General features: G+C 43.4%; 1 protein-coding gene across 1 annotated transcript in view; it reads right to left on the reverse strand.

The window, feature by feature from the left end:
* The window catches only part of LOC137570658 (serine/threonine-protein kinase ICK-like), a 97,839-nt gene that overhangs the window by 34,117 nt on the left and 43,637 nt on the right, over nt 1-20,085 (reverse strand). Inside the window, exons 4-5 of the mRNA XM_068279362.1 lie at nt 6,867-6,968; nt 6,571-6,684 (exon numbers count right to left, since the gene is read on the reverse strand). Of these exons, the coding sequence (XP_068135463.1) occupies nt 6,571-6,684; nt 6,867-6,968 (216 nt within the window). The remainder of the gene's footprint in view (nt 1-6,570; nt 6,685-6,866; nt 6,969-20,085) is intronic.

Consider the following 20,085-nt stretch of genomic DNA (forward strand, 5'->3'; position numbering starts at 1 on the left):
ATGGAGGAGGACGGTGAATTCCATCCTTCACAGTGAACAAATGGGACGCAGGAGAAGAGAAAGAGATTGAGGAGTAGACTACACTGGAGGCAAGTATGACCTGTGTATGGTTGTTTTGACTTTTTATTTTCAGTGCAGGTTCTCTTTAAAGTCCTTTCGCACTGAATGCACACTGGAGCTTTTGAATCAACCCCCCCCCCCCCCTTCCTTTTCAAATCAGCACTTTGCACCTATTCAGAGACAGGTGGGGTGGAGTTACATCAGTGGGTGGAGTTACGCGGTGTTGGTTTTGTAACTATGGTGCAATAAAATACAGCATTTTGCATGGGCCCGGTCGCGGCTGTGACCGCTGCAAAAGCGGTCCCTTCCACAGTGCATCAGCCCTGGTCTTGTAGTGAGGCTACCTCCACAATGAACAACAAGGTCTGTTTATCAGTACCCAAGTCTGAGGAAATCATCTATGTTTTTGTTTTGGTCTCACACTCACAATAGGATTCAACCTTGGTGAATGTCAGGAGGGAAACAGTAAAAAAGGGCGCAGGTGGCTAGTGGACAAATCGGGCGCCGCCATTCACTCCCATAATAATTATCGTTTACTGGGCGCCGAACAGGAAAAAAGGGCGCCCGAGAATAATAACGTTTTCCAACGGCGCCCGAAGATTTTTCATGTTTTATAACTGCTTGTGATGATTTACGTTTCCTATTTCAATAAAACATTATTTTAAATGTTATCCCTTAGTGTTTGTAAAACATTATTATTCACTAAACAAAGCGATCAGTACGTAACGTAAATTGTAATATATTTTATCCCTTACTGTTTCTAAAACATTAATCTACACACAATACAGTGATCACTAAGGAGGGTCTTAGGTTTAGGCACCACCAGGGGGGTCTTAGGTTTAGGCACCACCAGGGGGGTCTTAGGTTTAGGCACCACCAGGGGGGTCTTAGGTTTAGGCACCACCAGGGGGGGTCTTAGGTTTAGGCACCACCAGGGGGGTCTTAGGTTTAGGCACCACCAGGGGGGTCTTAGGTTTAGGCACCACCAGGGGGGGTCTTAGGTTTAGGCACCACTAGGGGGTCTTAGGTTTAGGCACCAACAGGGGGGTCTTAGGTTTAGGCACCAACAGGGGGGGTCTTAGGTTTAGGCACCAACAGGGGGGGGTCTTAGGTTTAGGCACCAACAGGGGGGTCTAGGGGTTAGGGGTAGGTACAGGGAGGGTTACTTACTAATTTTTTTTTTAAACGTTATTATACGTTTCACTTTTTAAACGGAAGATTAACGTTTTTACATTTGCCGATTTCATGCACATTATTTTATGATTTATAACTTTATAAAACATTAATTTTAAACGAAATACAGTACAATATATTTTTAAACGTTATCCATGCTTATCGTTTAAAACCCCGCGCCCTTTTTCCCCAGTGCCCCTTTTTAACGTACGCTGTCAGGAGTGCCACAGCTGAAAAAAGGGGATGACGCCCCTTGTTTTAGATCATTAAAATGGCATATTGCTGGCACATTCATAAAGTTCTTTATTGTTACTAGCAATGTTTAAAAAGCCAACACTTCGGAGCCATGTAGGGCCCCTTTATCAAGGCACTAGTTGCTCTAGGATGCTGCAGCCACTCGTATACACATCACGCAGATAGTGTGAGTGTTAAGAGGAGCTCTACCTCCCGATGAGACTATATGTAGTTAATCATTTAGCAACGGACAGGTCTTTGCCTAGAGAAACTTGTGCCTCGATACAGGGGCCCTATGTGGCTCCAAAACGTTGGCTTTTTAAACACTGTATGAAACAAATAACTTTATGGATGTGCCAGCTTATGCCTTTTTGATGTCCCAGGTCTGAAGTCTCTGCTCTTACAGTGAAGATGTTTAAGGCCTAAAAAAAATAAAAAAGTAAGTTCTAAGTTTATTTAGTTACCCTTTCCTTGTCCTGGGACCATCCTGCATACCCGGGCTGCGACCCTCTTCTGGCAGGAGCACGGCTGTGCTGCATTCATGTATTGTACAAGCACCCACTATGGCCGCTCTTGTGCTTGAAGAGGAGCAAAGCCTTTGTCTGTAATTTCCGAGGGGGGGGATCCGTGCTCTGCGATGGGGCGGGTCAGGAAAATATGGCGTGGGGAAAAAATGGCGCACAGTGATAAATCTTTTAAAACGGTATTTATAGTTTTAAGGATATGCAGTAACTTTATTTAAAACGCTATTTATCGTTGGTCTGACCCCCGCCCCTCATGTCCTGCAGTGTCCCCCGGTTCCTGTCTTCTGCCTCCCCCGCCCCCCCTCGCACGTCCAGTTTTGTCTCCCAGTGATTTCATCTCTGCCCCGGACTGGAGTGTAATGCTACACCAGTCCTACCTAAGCAGATCTTACGAACAGCTGGTGGATGTATCTGCTCGCTGCCGCTGAAGACTTTCTGATGCACCAATCACGCTGGGGGCGCTGCTCCAGAATTGCCAATCACCGCTGCTCATTTCTCTGCTCCGTCTGCTAATTGGACCCAATGCTCCCGCCTCCGAGACCATCGCGTCCAATTAGCAGACGGAGCAGAGACATGAGCAGCGGTGATTGGCAGTTCTGGAGCAGCGCCCCCAGCGTGATTGGTGCATCAGAAAGTCATCAGCGGCAGCGAGCAGATACATCCACCAGCTGTTCGTAAGATCTGCTTAGGTAGGACTGTTGTAGCATTACACTCCAGTCCGGGGCAGAGATGAAATCACTGGGAGACAAAATTGGACGTGCGAGGGGGGGGCGGGGGAGGCAGACAGGAACCGGGGGACACCGCAGGACATGAGGGGCGGGGTCAGACCAACGATAAATAGCGTTTTAAATAAAGTTACTGCATATCCTTAAAACTATAAATACCGTTTTAAAAGATTTATCACTGCGCCATTTTTTCCCCACGCCATTTTTGACTGTACGCTGCAGAGTGGAGGATGGCATGGGAAGCCTATGTAGGATCCAGAGGCTTCTCTCTTGTATGTCTTTTGTTACCTGAGGTCAGGCTCGGGGACACTTTAAAGGGAACCTGAAGTGAGATGTATATGGAGGCTGGCATATTTATTTCCTCTTACACAATGCCTGTTGCCTGGCAGCCCTGCTGATCTATTTGTCTGTAGTAGTGTCTGAATCACACAAGAAACATGCATGCAGCTAATCCTGTCAGTTGATCTGCCACATGCTTGTTCATGGGCTATGGCTAAAAGTATTAGAGGCAGAGGATCGCCAGGCAACTTGTATTGTTTAAAAGGAAGTAAATATGGCAACCTCCATATACCTTACTTCAGGTTCCCTTTAAGTTTGCATAACCCTGTGAAATGAGAGATATATACACATATACACATATATACACATATACATATACATATATATATATACACACACATATATACACATATACATATACATATATATATATATACACACACATATATACATACATACACACACATATATATATATACACACACACATATATATATATATATATATATATATATATATATATATCTATATATATGTATATATATATATATATATATACATGTATATATATATATATATATATATATGTATATGTATATATATATGTATATATATATATATATATATATGTGTATGTGTGTGTATGTATATGTATATATATATATATATACAGGGAGTGCAGGATTATTAGGCAAGTTGTATTTTTGAGGAATAATTTTATTATTGAACAACAACCATGTTCTCAATTAACCCCAAAAACTCATTAATGTCAAAGTTGAATATTTTTGAATGTAGTTTTTAGTTTGTTTTTAGTTTTAGCTATTTTAGGGGGATTTCTGTGTTTGCAGGTGACTATTACTGTGCATAATTATTAGGCAACTTAACAAAAAACAAATATATACCCATTTCAATTATTTATTTTTACCAGTGAAACCAATATAACATCTCAACATTCACAAATATACATTTCTGACATTCAAAAACAAAACAAAAACAAATCAGTGACCAATATAGCCACCTTTCTTTGCAAGGACATTTAAAAGCCTGCCATCCATGGATTCTGTCAGTGTTTTGATCTGTTCACCATCAACATTGCATGCAGCAGCAACCACAGCCTCCCAGACACTGTTCAGAGAGGTGTACTGTTTTCCCTCCTTGTAAATCTCACATTTTATGATGGACCACAGGTTCTCAATGGGGTTCAGATCTGGTGAACAAGGAGGCCATGTCATTAGTTTTTCTTCTTTTATACCCTTACTTGCCAGCCACGCTGTGGAGTACTTGGACGCGTGTGATGGAGCATTGTCCTGCATGAAAATCATGTTTTTCTTGAAGGATGCAGACTTCTTCCTGTACCACTGCTTGAAGAAGGTGTCTTCCAGAAACTGGCAGTAGGACTGGGAGTTGAGCTTGACTCCATCCTCAACCCGAAAAGGCCCCACAAGCTCATCTTTGATGATACCAGCACAAACCAGTACTCCACCTCCACCTTGCTGGCGTCTGAGTCGGACTGGAGCTCTCTGCCCTTTACCAATCCATCCATCTGGCCCACCAAGACTCACTCTCATTTCATCAGTCCATAAAACCTTAGAAAAATCAGTCTTGAGATATTTCTTGGCCCAGTCTTGACGTTTCAGCTTGTGTGTCTTGTTCAGTGGTGGTCGTCTTTCAGCCTTTCTTACCTTGGCCATGTCTCTGAGTATTGCACACCTTGTGCTTTTGGGCACTCCAGTGATGTTGCAGCTCTGAAATATGGCCAAACTGGTGGCAAGTGGCATCTTGGCAGCTGCACGCTTGACTTTTCTCAGTTCATGGGCAGTTATTTTGCGCCTTGGTTTTTCCACACGCTTCTTGCGACCCTGTTGACTATTTTGAATTAAACGCTTGATTGTTCGATGATCACGCTTCAAAAGCTTTGCTGTTTTAAGAGTGCTGCATCCCTCTGCAAGATATCTCACTATTTTTGACTTTTCTGAGCCTGTCAAGTCCTTCCTTTGACCCATTTTGCCAAAGGAAAGGAAGTTGCCTAATAATTATGCACACCTGATATAGGGTGTTTATGTCATAAGACCACACCCCTTCTCATTACAGAGATGCACATCACCTAATATGCTTAATTGGTAGTAGGCTTTCAAGCCTATACAGCTTGGAGTAAGACAACATGCATAAAGAGGATGATGTGATCAAAATACTCATTTGCCTAATAATTCTGCACTCCCTGTATATATATATATATATATATATATATATATATATAGAGAGAGAGAGAGAGAGAGAGAGAGAGAGAGAGAGAGAGAGAGAGAGAGAGAGAGATAGATAGATAGATAGATAGATAGATAGATAGATAGATATATATATATATATACATACATATATATACATACACGCACACACATACATACATACATACATACATACATACATACATATACACACATATACATATATTTATATATATATACATATATACATACACATACATATACATATACACACACTCATACACATATAAAATACAAGTGTCCCTGCGTCCCATGTCCCTGTGTCAGTGCTTTTGTGCTACTGCACTGACACAGCCGTTGGGACATGATGCAGGATGGGCCAGGAGGCGGGCGTGTGGGCGCAGCGGTGGGTGCAAGCACGGCGGTGGCAGACCTAGAGCCCATTTTCAAATGGGATTAAGTCACGTACGTGTGTGTGTGTGTGTGTGTGTGTGTGTGTGTGTGTGTGTGTGTGTGTGTGTGTGTGTGTGTGTGTGTGTGTGTGTGTGTGTGTGTGTGTGTGTGTGTGTGTGTGTGTGTGTGTGTGTGTGTGTGTGTGTGTGTGTGTGTGTGTGTGTGTGTGTGTGTGTGTGTGTGTGTGTACACACACACACACACACACACACCTTTTATATCTTAAAGCGACATCTCTCATTTGCAGTGCATGTCATATTCCTGCACATGTTAGAATTTAAATGTTGCCAAAATGTTCTTAAAGAAACCCTGAAGTGATCGCAAATAAATTATTACAAACTGGAGGTTGCTATAAGGTGAGGCATCACTAAGGCCTCACTCACACCAAGTGTATTGCATTCATGTATGCAAGCACACTGCTTCTGCAACTCATTGGCCATATTCTCATCTCTGCATTGTAACAGAATGCATACCCTAACATACAGTATAAATGGCACTGCTGGATAATGTGCCCCACCATAGAAAATGACTGGGCTATGAAATATCATGCATGTTTTAATGTTCACAGTGTGCATAGCAACACGTGCCTGTTATAATGCATGTGCTACACAATATCCTGATGGTTAACCAGCCCTATGCCACCTGATACTGTCGTTGCTTCTGTCATATGCCATTTCCGTAAAGCTCTGCATCTGAAAGCAGCAGGAGTTTTCTCACACCTAGTAATTGGCTGAGGAACACATGGGGGGGGGGGGGGGGGCAGACATGTGGCAGACTAGGCATCGATTTGGTAAATCACAGTGCTGTGGGTATTGTGCTCACAGTTAAGAAGCAATTAAACACGTAGATAAATAATTTCATGCAATATATATCCTCCTTACAATCTGCAGAAAGACTTACTGGGCAATGGGTCTGTGAGCGGTGCTAGACGTGCCTTTGGATCTACTGAACCCATTTCTTGCTTGTAGAAAGATGAAACATAACCACTAGAAGGTCCATTACTTGCAGAGAATCCTAAAAGGGTAAAATAGTCTTAATATTAAACGTGCCTATATTTAAACAATGTATATTAATAAAAAATAAAAAATTGCAGTTCGTTTGTTCTAGGGCAAAATGTGTTGTTGAAAAGTTTTGATTTTTTTAATAGAATTTGTATTCATTTTTTTTACTATAATTACAATACTAAAAACATTTACCTGTTGGCAAACCAAGTGGTTTTGGCTGGTTTATATTTGGCCAGGGGTCACGGGTATTAATTGCATCTGCATTTAAATTCTGTCCAGTATTCATTTTGATTCCTAAAGAAACATACCAAAAAGATGTGTTACTATGTAAAGCCACAAATGCATTAAGGAACATGTATAAAAGCATAAATGCACTAAGGAGCATAACATAACAGTATTATTAATTCTAATAATACTCTAATTAACACTCTTTCATGGTGCCTCTCCCATCATTTCTGTGTCCCATTTACAGTGCCCAGATTCAGGGCCGGGCCGAGGCAGAGGTACTGCCTATCTGTACTGGAGACGGAGCTACCTAATACTGGGGACACATCTGGCTACCTATTCTGGAGGGGGAATACCTAATGCTGGGGACACACATGCCTACCTATACTTAGTGGTTGGGGGATTATACCATTGCCATTATTCTGCTCCTGGGAAATACCAAGTGATATTGTTTAAAGAGAACCAGAGACGGCGCAAACTAAAAAATAGGAAAAGCTACTATACAGGATCTTCTCAAAAAATTAGCATATTGTGATGAATTTCATTATTTTTTGTAATGTACTGATAAACATTAGACTTTCATATATTTTAGATTCAAATACACGCAACTGAAGTAGTTCAAGCCTTTTATTGTTTTAATATTGATGATTTTGGCATACAGCTCATGAAAACCCACATTTCCTATCTCAAAAAATTAGCATATTTCATCCGACCAATAAAAGAAAAGTGTTTTTAAAACAAAAAAAAAAAGTCAACCTTCAAATAATTATGTTCAGTTATGCACTCAATACTTGGTCAGAAATCCTTTTGCAGAAATGACTGCTTCAATGCGGCGTGGCATGGAGGCAATCAGCCTGTGGCACTGCTCAGGTGTTATGGAGGCCCAGGATGCTTCGATAGCGGCCTTAACCCATTCAGGTTCCGTCGTTTTCAGGTGAGAAATGTTCACCTCCCATTCATTAGCCTATAACTTTATCACTACCTATCACAATGCACTGATCTATATCTTGTTTTTTCCGCCACCAATTAGGCTTTCTTTGGGGGGTACATTTTGCTAAGAGCCACTTTACTGTAAATGCATTTTAACAGGAAGAATAAGGAAAAAATGGAAAAATTCATTATTTCTCAGTTTTTAGCCATTATAGTTTTAAAATAATACATGCCTCCATAATTAAAACTCACGTATTGTATTTGCCCATATGTCCCGCATATTACACCGTTAAAATTATGTCCCTATCACAATGTATGGCGACAATATTTTATTTGGAAATAAAGGTGCATTTTTTCCGTTTTGCATCTATCACTATTTACAAGTTTAAAATAAAAAAAATATAGAAATATTTCATCTTTACATTGATATTTAAAAAGTTTAGACCCTTAGGTAAATATTTACATGTTGTTTTTTTTTTTTTTATTGTAATGTTTTTTGTTTTTTTATAGTAAACATTTTATTTGGGTAGTTTTGGGAGGGTGGGAGGTAAACAGGGGATTTATAATGTAAATGTGTGTTAATTTTAATTTTTTTTGTTTACAGGTGTAGTATTACTTTTTGGCCACAAGATGGCGGCCATGAGTTTGTTTACATGACGTCACTCTAAGCGTAACATACGCTTACAGTGACGCATCGGGAAGGGAACGGCCAGAAAAGGCGCAGCTTCCGAGAGAAGCTGTCGCTTTTTCAGCGGGGGAGAGGAATCAATGATCGGGCACCGTAGCCCGATTCATTGATTCCCTGGCTACCGAATCCGCGGCCGGGAGTGCGCGTGCACGCGCGCGATTGGCCGCGGGAGCGCGCGGTAGCGTGCATGGTTCCTGGACGTAGAAACTACGTCCAGGAACCAAAACACGTTAAAGAAAACCTGAACTGAAAATTAAAAGTCAAAATAACCATACACAGGTCATACTTACCTCCCGTGTAGTCTACTCCTCAATCTCTTTCTCCTTTCCCGCGCCCTGTTTGTCCACTGTGATCAAGGGAATTCTCCGTCCTCCATTTTGAAAATGGTCATTACCCCATAACAGCTTTCTGGTCAGCACACTGTTAAACTGTCATATCGCCCACTTGAGCCACAGGAAAACATAGACATTACTTGGCATACCAGTTGTCCTCTCAGCTATAACTGACAGCAACTGATAAATAACTGACAGCAACTGATATATTTCAATTCTGACAAAATGTTGTCAGAACTCGAAGCGATCACTGTCAGAAGAAAATGGTGCGCTTCTGAGAGGAACTAATAGCAAGGTAACTATGTAATGTTCATTTGAAGTTACCTCATGTGTTTATTTTAAATAATTTTACTCAGTACAGGTTCTCTTTAAGCTCATCCAGAGTGTTGGGTCTTGCGTCTCTCAACTTTCTCTTCACAATATCCCACAGATTCTCTATGGTGTTCAGGTCAGGAGAGTTGGCAGGCCAATTGAGCACAGTAATACCATGGTCAGTAAACCATTTACCCAGGGACGGATCTAGACCAAGTAGCCCCAAGTTGCGCCTGGGGCAAGGTCAGGTTTTGGTGCCTAAACTGCCATTCCCCATACAAATTTTGACGCCTTTTTAAGAATTCAACAAACTGCGCCTGGGGCAAGAGACCCGCTTGCCCCCCCCTAGATCCGTCCCTGCATTTACCAGTGATTTTGGCACTGTGAGCAGGTGCCAGGTCGTGCTGGAAAATGAAATCTTCATCTCCATAAAGCTTTTCAGCAGATGGAAGCATGAAGTGCTCCAAAATCTCCTGATAGCTAGCTGCATTGACCCTGCCCTTGATAAAACACAGTGGACCAACACCAGCAGCTGACATGGCACCCCAGACCAACCCTGGCTGTGGGTACTTGACACTGGACTTCAGGCATTTTGGCATTTCCCTCTCCCCAGTCTTCCTCCAGACTCTGGCACCTTGATTTCCGAATGACATGTAAAAGATGCTTTCATCCGAAAAAAGTACTTTGGACCACTGAGCAACAGTGCTGTTTCTCTGTAGCCTAGGTCAGGCGCTTCTGCCGCTGTTTCTGGTTCAAAAGTGGGTTCATGCTTCCATCTGCTGAAAAGCTTTATGGAGATGAAGATTTCATTTTTCAGCACGACCCGGCACCTGCTCACAGTGCCAAAACCTCTGGTAAATGGTTTACTAACCATGGTATTACTGTGCTCAATTGGCCTGCCAACTCTCCTGACCTGAACCCCATAGAGAATCTGTGGGTTATTGTGAAGAGAAAGTTGAGAGACGCAAGATCCAACATGCTGGATGAGCTTAAGGCCGCTATCGAAGCATCCTGGGCCTCCATAACACCTGAGCAGTGCCACAGGCTGATTGCCTCCATGCCAAGCCGCATTGAAGCAGTAATTTCTGCAAAAGGATTCCCGACCAAGTATTGAGTGCATAACTGAACATAATTATTTGAAGGTTGACTTTTTTTTTTGTTTTAAAAACACTTTTCTTTTATTGGTTGGATGAAATATGCTAATTTTTTGAGATAGGAAATGTGGGTTTTCATGAGCTGTATGCCAAAATCATCAATATTAAAACAATAAAAGGCTTGAACTACTTCAGTTGTGTGTATTTGAATATAAAATATATGAAAGTCTAATGTTTATCAGTACATTACAGAAAATAATGAACTTTATCACAATATGCTAATTTTTTGAGAAGATGGTACATACCTGGGGCTTCCTCCAGCCGCATAAGCCTGGATCGCTCCCACGCCGCTGTCCTCCGCTGCCTCTATCGCCCATACCGGGTCTCGTCACTTCCGGCGGATGCGGCCAATTTTCCGCATCACAGGGGCTCCCTCCATATCCGTACGCATGCGCCTGCGCAGTATGGAGGCGCAAGCGTACGTATATGGAGGGAGCCCCTGTGATGCAGACAATTGGCCGCGTCCGCCGGCAGTGACGCAGTGCGCTTGCCTCGACTGGCCGGGAGTACGGGACCCGGTGCCGGCGGATAGAGGCAGCGGAGGACGGCGGCGTGGGAGAGATCCAGGCTTATGGGGCTGGAGGAAGCCCCAGGTATGTATAAAAAACTTTTTTCTACATCTCTGGTTCTCTTTAAACTGTTGGGGCTTGCCTTCACTCTGCTGATGGGGGTTTGCCATCTCTCATGTTCAGCTCCATTATGGTCATATGAGGTGGACAATATGGCAATGTGGGCACTGGCTGAGTGAAGTGGAGTTCCAACAGCTGCAGTTATACAGTTATACAGTTACCACAGAACTCTGGTTTCCTGCACAGCCTAACAGCATGTCAATAGAGTATACAATTATTATTTTTTAAATCTTAGCCACAATATACTAACTTCATTTTGGGGATTAAATCTTTAATTTAATAGGAAAATGGCTCAAAATCCTTATTAAAGACAGGAGATAAGATTAGTGAATTGTGGCCTTTGTATTTTTTTTATTGCTAATAAATGGTTGGTTATATCTCAGACCACTTTATTGCTGAAATACAAATCATGAAATCATCAGAAAATACTGTGTTCCTGACTGACTATAATCTGGGTCATCTTTAATATGTCAACAGCAGCCATTGGCAGGGGCGTAGCAATAGGGGTTGCAGAGGTTGCGACCGCATCGTGGCCCTTGGACCAGAGGGGCCCCGATGGGCCCCACCATCAACTGCAGTATTAGCTCTCTATAGGTCCTGTGCTCATAATAATCACTCCTATAGATACTTTGAATAGTGGTAATCATTAACACACTGTTCCCGATCCCCTTCTTGCACCTCTGACACTGTAGTTGCCATTGGCAGGTTTTGGTGCCCCGTATCAATTGTTATGTATAGAGTGCTTAGGGGGCCCCATTGTAAAACTTGCACCGGGGCCCATAGCTCCTTAGCTACGCCACTGGCCATTGGTGCATAGAGATCTAACAGTATGGGTGACTAATGAGCAGCAACATCAGGGGGCACCTCCACACAATCTATCTCAGCCAGAAATCTAATCACAAACTATAGTGTTGGCTGAGAAAAATCTAGGGTGCTCATGTAGCTTAACCACTTCACCACTGAGGGGTTTTACCCCCTGAGCACCAGAGCAATTTTCACCTTTCAGCGCTCCTTCCATTCATTCGTCTATAACTTTTTTTTTTTTTTTCCAACTCAGCACACAGACTCAAATTCATGAGTAGTCAGTTACCTGGGGCATTAGCAAATACTCTTTTCTTGCCGTACCCCTGAACTGAATTGTGTGATCATCATAGTTGGGTGGGAGCTGGATATTAGTAACAGTGCCTTTCTCTTTCTTCCTTCCTTCCCTCACCCTTCAGCAACTATTCCTAGTCATTGAACGACTGTTGCTGAGCCTACTATTTATTTGCCTTTCTCATACCACATTCACATGTATACATACACTAACAGCATCCTGTACATATCCCTCTCTCTTTAAAGGGAGCCTGCACCTGACAATCTACTCAAGACATCCACCAGACAGTCCCATTGAACATGACACAGTCACTCACCCCCCCCCCCCCCCCGGTAACCCACCACACCCCCCCAACGCCGATCTCCTCCCGCCCCGACAACCACCGCCAGAACCGAGGCACACCAGCCGCTGCCAGTCACCCACCAGCCATTGCCGAGAGGACAACCGATACACCCAGCAACGTCCATGCCCCCCCACGGCCAAGCGGGCCGCGTCACAATCTAGTAGTGGGCCACCCAGAAAGCCACCCTGGAAAAACGACCAACATCACACCGGAGGACCGAGAACCCCCTCGCCCACGGAGGACAGACACGATGCGGGAGAGAATAAAGAAAACCGAGAAGCGGGTCGCACATGCTGCACTGCCCGTGTCTATCCCCTCTGGCTCCCAGCTCACAGTTCAGGCTCTCCCCAGGACAGGCCTAACAGAGGTTAGCTGTAAGGCTCCTCCACACTTCTTCAACTCTGACCGTATTTCCCAATTCTTCATTCTTACACAGTTCATCCATCTTAACAAACCATTCCCCTATGTCTAGTGTATCTGGATTTTTCCAATTCTTAGCAATAATACTTTTAGCCACTATCGTGCCGTACTCTTTAATCAGAGAACATCCCAGACTCTCTTTTTTAACTGTATAACTAAGGATTGCTTCCTTCGGGGTAAGCTCAAGTTTTCCTTTTAGCATTCTCTCAGCCAGGAGGGTGATATCATCCCAGAATTTACTAGCTATCGGGCACCCCCACCACATGTGTAGAGCACCTCCGTCCCCCTGCCCACACCTCCAGCACATCACCTTGCGACCTGCAAACTTATCAACACGGAGTGGTGTAATGTACCATCTCCCGATTGTTTTAAATTGTATTAATTGCAACCTTGGATCTTGAATTTTAAAGGTATTTGCCCATATTTGTGGCCATAATCCTTCCAGACTGGACCCCAGCTCAGTTTCCCATTTCCTGCAATACGCAGGAAGGTCCTGGTCACACTCTGCTGCGCAGATATCAGCATATAAACTAGCAATTGATTTGTTCATTTTTTTCCCCAGATAAAAGTGTTCTTCAAATTTGTTCAATTCCCTCCTCTGGGCAGACTGAGAAGCAGTGGCGTAGCAATAGGGGGTGCAGAGGTAGCGATCGCATCGGGGCCCTTGGGCTAGAGGGGCCCCAAGAGGCCCACCCCTCAAACACAGTATTAGCTCTTTATTGGTCCTGTGCTGATAATATTCACTTCTATAGTTGATTTGAATAGTAGTGATTAGTAACACACAGTTTCCCATCTCCTTCTTGCATCTCTGACACTGTAGTTGCCCTTGATTGGTTTTGGAGTGTTATATCAATTGTTATCTATAGCATGCTTGGGGGGCCCCCAGTGCTAAATTTGCACTGGGGCCCACAGCTTCTTAGCTACGCCACTGCTGAGAAGTAATTTTTCGAAAAAAAACTATGTATCTGGGAGAGGCCCCACAAACTGATATGATCGTTACATTGATGAATCGGTTTAATTCCTAAGGCGGGGCTTCCCCCAATATTAACCACCCGTGTTTCACGACTTATATTGTGTTTGCCAAACCAGGCTGGGTCAAGACCTGGGGGGGAGTCTGGATTATCTCGAAGGGTTGTTAAGGGGGAAAACCCTGTTTTTTTTGCCATTTTTTAGTTATCCAAAGCAATGATTTTAGGGTTGGCTTAATCAACGGATGAGATGATAATTTATAGAATTTATTAATATTTTTGGGGATCCAAGTAAAGACAAGATCAAAATCTGATTCCTCTTCCTCTAGCCGCGGCCATATCTTATTCTCTATATCAGAAAAGATCTCTATTTTCCATTCCAAAATTCTTGACAGATGTATACTTTTATAATAGTTGTATAAATTTGGTGCGGCGAGTCCTCCCTGGGTTTTTTTTTTCATGGCTAATTTATAATTTATTCTGTGCTTAGCATTGTTCCAAATGAAGTTCTGAAATATCTTGTGCCAGTTCTGGAACCATACATTAGGAATGGCTATTGGTAGATTCTGCAGTAAAAAAATGAGCTTAGGAAGGATCAGCATTTTAATAATGTTGATCCTGCCAATTAGATTGAAACACGGGCGATCCCAAGATCTTAATTTTTTTTTACATTCTCCCACTATTTTTAAGAAGTTACTTTTAAAAAGTAAATCAGGGTTGTTGATGAGGGTAATACCTAAATATTTAATTGAGTGATTATTGCACTTGAAATTGCTTGTTTGTTTTATCTCCTCCATGAGTTTTATAGGACAACCTATATTTAAGATCTCAGTTTTTTCTTTATTCAGTTTAAAATTTGAGTATTTTGCAAAAAGGTTAAGTTTATCTCAACAAATTATAGTTGAGTTAAGTGGGTCCGTCAGAGTTAGAAGCAGATCATCGGCATAGGCCAAAATCTTTATTTCGCCTTGCCTAGTTTTTATACCTTTTATTGCATCATCTTGTTGAATGGCTTGAATAATTGTTTCAATGCCGAGATTAAATAATGTGGGTGACAGGGGACATCCCTGCCTGACCCCATTTGAAATAATAAATGTATGATCAAGCTTATTATTTACCTTAACACTAGCACTTTGATTTTTATATAGTTTCTTTATATTCTCAATAAATATTGGGCCTAGTCCAAATTCTGCCAGGACTGCAAAGATAAAACTTCTTGAAATACGATCGAATGCCTTTTCGGCGTCTACTGCAATCATCACTGCACCTTCCCCTCTTTTCCTACACTTTTGAATCAAATCAATTGCGGTATATATATTATCCTTGGTTTGTTTATTTTTTATAAAACCTGATTGTTGTTTCCCCAGAAGATGACCGATTATTTTATTTAGTCTGTTTGATAATATTTTAGCATAAATTTTTACATCACAGTTTATAAGAGAGATAGGTCGAAATTGCGCACAACTTGGATTCGGTTTATCTCCTTTTGGAATTAGAGTGATAATTGCTCGAATTGATTCATTAGAGAAAATTATAGAATTTTCATTATTGTTCACAAGTTTACAAAAAAGGGGAGCCAAGATATCTGCGAATGATTGATAGAACTCGGCATTGAAACCGTCAGGACCTGGACTTTTTTTTTGGGGTAGTTCACTTACAGTCCTGCAGAATTCGTCCGGGGATATCGGGGATTCTAGTTCTGCTTTATCATTCGAACTTATCTTTGGGAGATTTATTTTATCTAGGAAGTCTTTTGGGTTTAGCAGAGTTGATTCATCCATTTTACAACCTCACCTTCCTTGTCACACTGTATCTAAATATAAGTCTACACCTCACCCTCTGCTCCGCTCTGTCTGCCTACTCCTCCTCCTTGCTGCTGGGGACATTTAACCTAACCCTGGACCCCCACTCCCCCCTGCTAATTACACTGTTTGCAATAAATCAAATTTCCCTCCCACTTACTGTAACCTTATTAATATTCCATTCCTTCCCCCTACACCCCCTCCGATCTCGGCTGCCCTCTGGAATGCCTGATCAGTCTGCAACAAACTGCCCATTATCCATGATCTTTTCATTTCCAACGCTTTCACATTCTTTGGGATCACTGAAACCTGGCTGACTCCTTCTGACACAGTCTCACCTGCTGCCCTCTCCTATCAAGGTTTCCACTTTAGCCACACTCCTAGAAGTGGGAATAAACATGGTGGTGGTGTGGGCATTCTCCTCTCAGACAAATGCTCCTCCATGCCTCTCACTCCTATTCCCTCTCTCTCCCCGCCGTCCTTTGAAGTCCATGCAGTCCGACTATACTCTCCCTCAAATCTCCAAATTGCAGTTATTTACCGCCCTCCAGGCCCTGCTTCTGTTTTCTTAGATCATTTCTCTGCCTGGCTTCTCCAGTTCCTATCCTCTGACATCCCTACCATCATCATGGGTGATTTTAACATTCCTATTGACACCGATAACACCGTCTCCCAAAAACTTCTATCACTCACTTCCTCCTATGGCTTGTCTCAGTGGTCCTCTACCTCAACCCACACTGATGGCCATACGCTTGACCTCGTATTCATTTGTCTATGTTCTGTCACTGACTTTACTAATGATCCTGTAAGAGAACGCGGAAAAGCCGCCGCGTGTACTGACAGCAAGGCGGCTGACTCCGCATCCAGCACGGCGGTTTGCACGCAGAGGCGTGCGTCTGGTACTGTAAGGGAATGCGGAAAAGCCGCCGCATGCACTGACAGCAAGGCGGCTGACTCCGCGTCCAGCGCGGCAGTTTGCACGCAGCAGTGTGCGTCTGGTGTGGCTGGGTCTGTTAGTTCACACAGATTCAGGAATACGCGCGTGCGCGCTGAGAGGCAGAACTTTTATGACAGACATGGGGGGATCAGCTGACCTGGCTGGACAGCTGACCACAGAGCAAGTGACTATTGGTCAATCATGGATGGGTGGCGCTGGAGAGCTCTGCTCTATATATAGTTACTGCTGGTCAGTCTAGTTATCTGCCGTTGCGAACACTACGTAGAAGCACTCAGACCTTAGTCAGATCCTACAGTGTGTTGAACCAGGAGGACCTGGGAATTCTCACTGAGCCAGATTACTTCTGTTTATAATTGTGTATTATTCAGACTAGTTCCAGGGCGTTGAGACCACGGACCTCACGTCCAGACTAGGGACTCTGTATCATCTGTGTGTTATACTTCAGACTAGTTCCAGGGTGTTGAGACCACGGACCTCACACCCAAGACTAGGGACTCTGTACAGGGACTCTGTATCATCTGTGTGTTATACTTCAGACTACTTCCAGGGTGTTGAGACCACGGACCTCACACCCAAGACTAGGGATTCTGTATCATCTGTGTGTTATACTTCAGACTAGTTCCAGGGTGTTGAGACCACGGACCTCACACCCAAGTCTAGGCCTCGTTTGATATCTGTTATGACTTATTGCATTCCTGACTATCCATCTGCTTTCTGATTCAGTACTTTCGCCTATCTGATTACCTGTTGTCAATCCGGCCTGTCCCTGGTTACCGAATCAGTATTCTATCTTTGTACTTTATCTGCCTGTGTGTTGCCGACCTGGCTTGCCCGACCTCGAGAGCTATCTCTCCCTTCAAGAGATAGTCTCCAGACCTGCTAGTGACATCCACCTTCAGGTGTCACTCACAGGTCCTTCCTACCTTCAGCCTGGGACTCCACCCCTTTGGAGGTCTCAGGCTGCGCAGAAGGCAGCATTGCCCATACTGCCAAAGACCTCCCGCTCCTCGGGTGGTCTCACTCAAAGTCATTACTGTTGCACCAAAACACTCACATTACATAGGTGTCCAGAGGTTAGCTATATCTGTATTATTGGTGATTCTGCAGATCATTAATAATCAGATATATATCTGTATTCTTGGTGATACTGCAGATCACCAATAATCAGATTCTCTCTGTGTGCTGACACCGTTCATTACAGATCCACTACCACTCTCTGACCATAACCTACTTAGCTTCTCTCTCTCCCCCTCTTTTCCTACCACCCTGGCACAAGCACGCTCACATATTTGCAGAAACTATCGCAATCTAGACATGCAATCTGTCTCTGATGCCCTGGCACCTCTCCTCACACAATCCTTCACTGACCCAGACTCGGCTACTATACACTACAACAGCTCCATTACAAAAGTCATGGATGACTTTGCCCCCCTCGTCAATGCCCGCCCTCGCCGTGTCTGTCGCCAACCCTGGATGACCAAAACCACTAAACAGTTAAAAAGATGTTCTAGAGCAGCTGAACGGCGCTGGCGGAAAAGTAACACAAGTGAGGACTTCATCTCATATAAAATAGCCTTGAACAACTTCAGAAATGCACTCTCTGTGGCAAAAAAGTCCTATTTTTCTTCCCTAATATCCGCCCATTTACACAATCCAAAACGCTTCTTCAGCACCTTCAACTCCGTTCTCCATCCCCCTCCTCCTCCTCCTTCATCTTGCTTATCAGCTGAAGAATTTACAAAATACTTCACTGATAAAATTGACAAAATCAAAAGTGAATTCTCCACGCAGCCCTCAAATCGCACCTCAACACCTCCCATTGACTGCTCTCTAACTGCCTTCTCTCCACTCTCTGAACACTCTCTCTCCTCTGTAATTGCCAAAGCTAATCTAACCACCTGTTCTTTAGATCCTATTCCCTCCTATTTCATTCCGCAGCTATCCTCATCTCTCTTGCCTGCACTAACAACGCTATTTAACCTATCCCTCTCTACTGGCATCTTTCCGTCCCCACTCAAAAAAGCTGTTGTGACACCACTACTTAAAAAACCTTCTCTAGTTCCTACCACACTTGCCAACTACCGCCCAGTGTCACTTCTCCCATTTGCATCCAAACTACTTGAACGCCATATACATGCAGAATTAAGCCATTATTTATCTGCTAACTACCTACTTGATCAGTTCCAGTCTGGCTTTCGCTCTAACCTCTCCACGGAAACAGCCCTTACCAAAGTGGCCAATGACCTTCTTACAGCCAAATCCAAAGGTCAATTTTCCATACTCCTGCTTCTTGACCTGTCATTAGCATTTGATACTGTCGTCTGTCGACCACACCTTACTCCTACAAATACTTTCAAATGTAGGAATAAAGGGCCTTGCTCTCACATGGTTATCTTCTTACCTCTCTGGAAGGTCCTTCACAGTCTCCTACTCAGATCAGATCTCTTCTCCTCATGCTTTGTCTGTCGGGGTTCCTCAAGGCTCTGTCCTTGGTCCCCTCCTCTTTTCTATCTACATGCACGGTCTTGGTGATTTAATCAACTCATTCGGGTTTCAATACCACCTCTATGCAGACGATACACAACTGTACCTCTCTGCCCCAGACCTTAACTCCCTCCTTAAACGTGTTCCTGACTGCTTGTCTGCTATATCCTCCTTCATGTCCTCTCGCTTCCTAAAACTTAATATGAGTAAAACTGAACTAATACTTTTTCCACCGTCTCTGTCCACCTCCCTGCCTGAAGTAACAATAAATGTTAATAACACTCCCATAACTTCAGTTCCCAAAGCTCGGTGCTTGGGGGTGCTATTCGACTCATCTCTCTCTTTTATTCCTCATGTTCACTCCATAACCAGCTCCTGCCATCTCCAACTCAAAAACATATCTCGCATCCGTCCTTTTCTCACTCAAGACACAACTAAAATGTTAATACATGCTCTTATAATTTCTCATCTGGACTACTGCAACATACTACTCTGTGGACTACCTTCTAACAAACTGGCCCCGCTTCAGTCGGTACTGAACTCAGCTGGTCGTCTCATTCATCTTTCTTCTCGATCTTCCTCTGCCGACCCTCTTTGTCAAGCTCTTCACTGGCTGCAAATTAACCAGAGGATTCAGTTCAAACTCCTAACCCTAACCTACAAAGCTCTCCACAATCTCTCTCCCCGGTACATATCCTCACTAATTTCCAGATACAAACCCAATCGCAATCTCAGATCGGCACATGATCTTCTGTTGTCCTCCTCTAGAATCAAATCCTCACATTCACGTTTACAAGACTTCGCACGCGCTTCACCCCTCCTCTGGAATGCCCTCCCTCAACACATCCGTCACTCGCCAACCTTTGTTGCCTTTAAACGCTCTCTAAAAACACACTTATTCCGACAAGCATATGCGCTACCTTAGGCCACTTCCCTTTGTCCTAAGACCAAATTGCACTCCTACTAGGTATCCTAAAACACACAGCCTCTATATACTGTATTTGCTGCATACTACCCCTCCTCCTTTAGATTGTAAGCTCCATTTCCCCCCATTCCTTTTAGATTGTAAG

The sequence above is a fragment of the Hyperolius riggenbachi genome, chromosome 4 (genome assembly GCF_040937935.1).
Source record: "Hyperolius riggenbachi isolate aHypRig1 chromosome 4, aHypRig1.pri, whole genome shotgun sequence".
NCBI lineage: Eukaryota > Metazoa > Chordata > Amphibia > Anura > Hyperoliidae > Hyperolius > Hyperolius riggenbachi.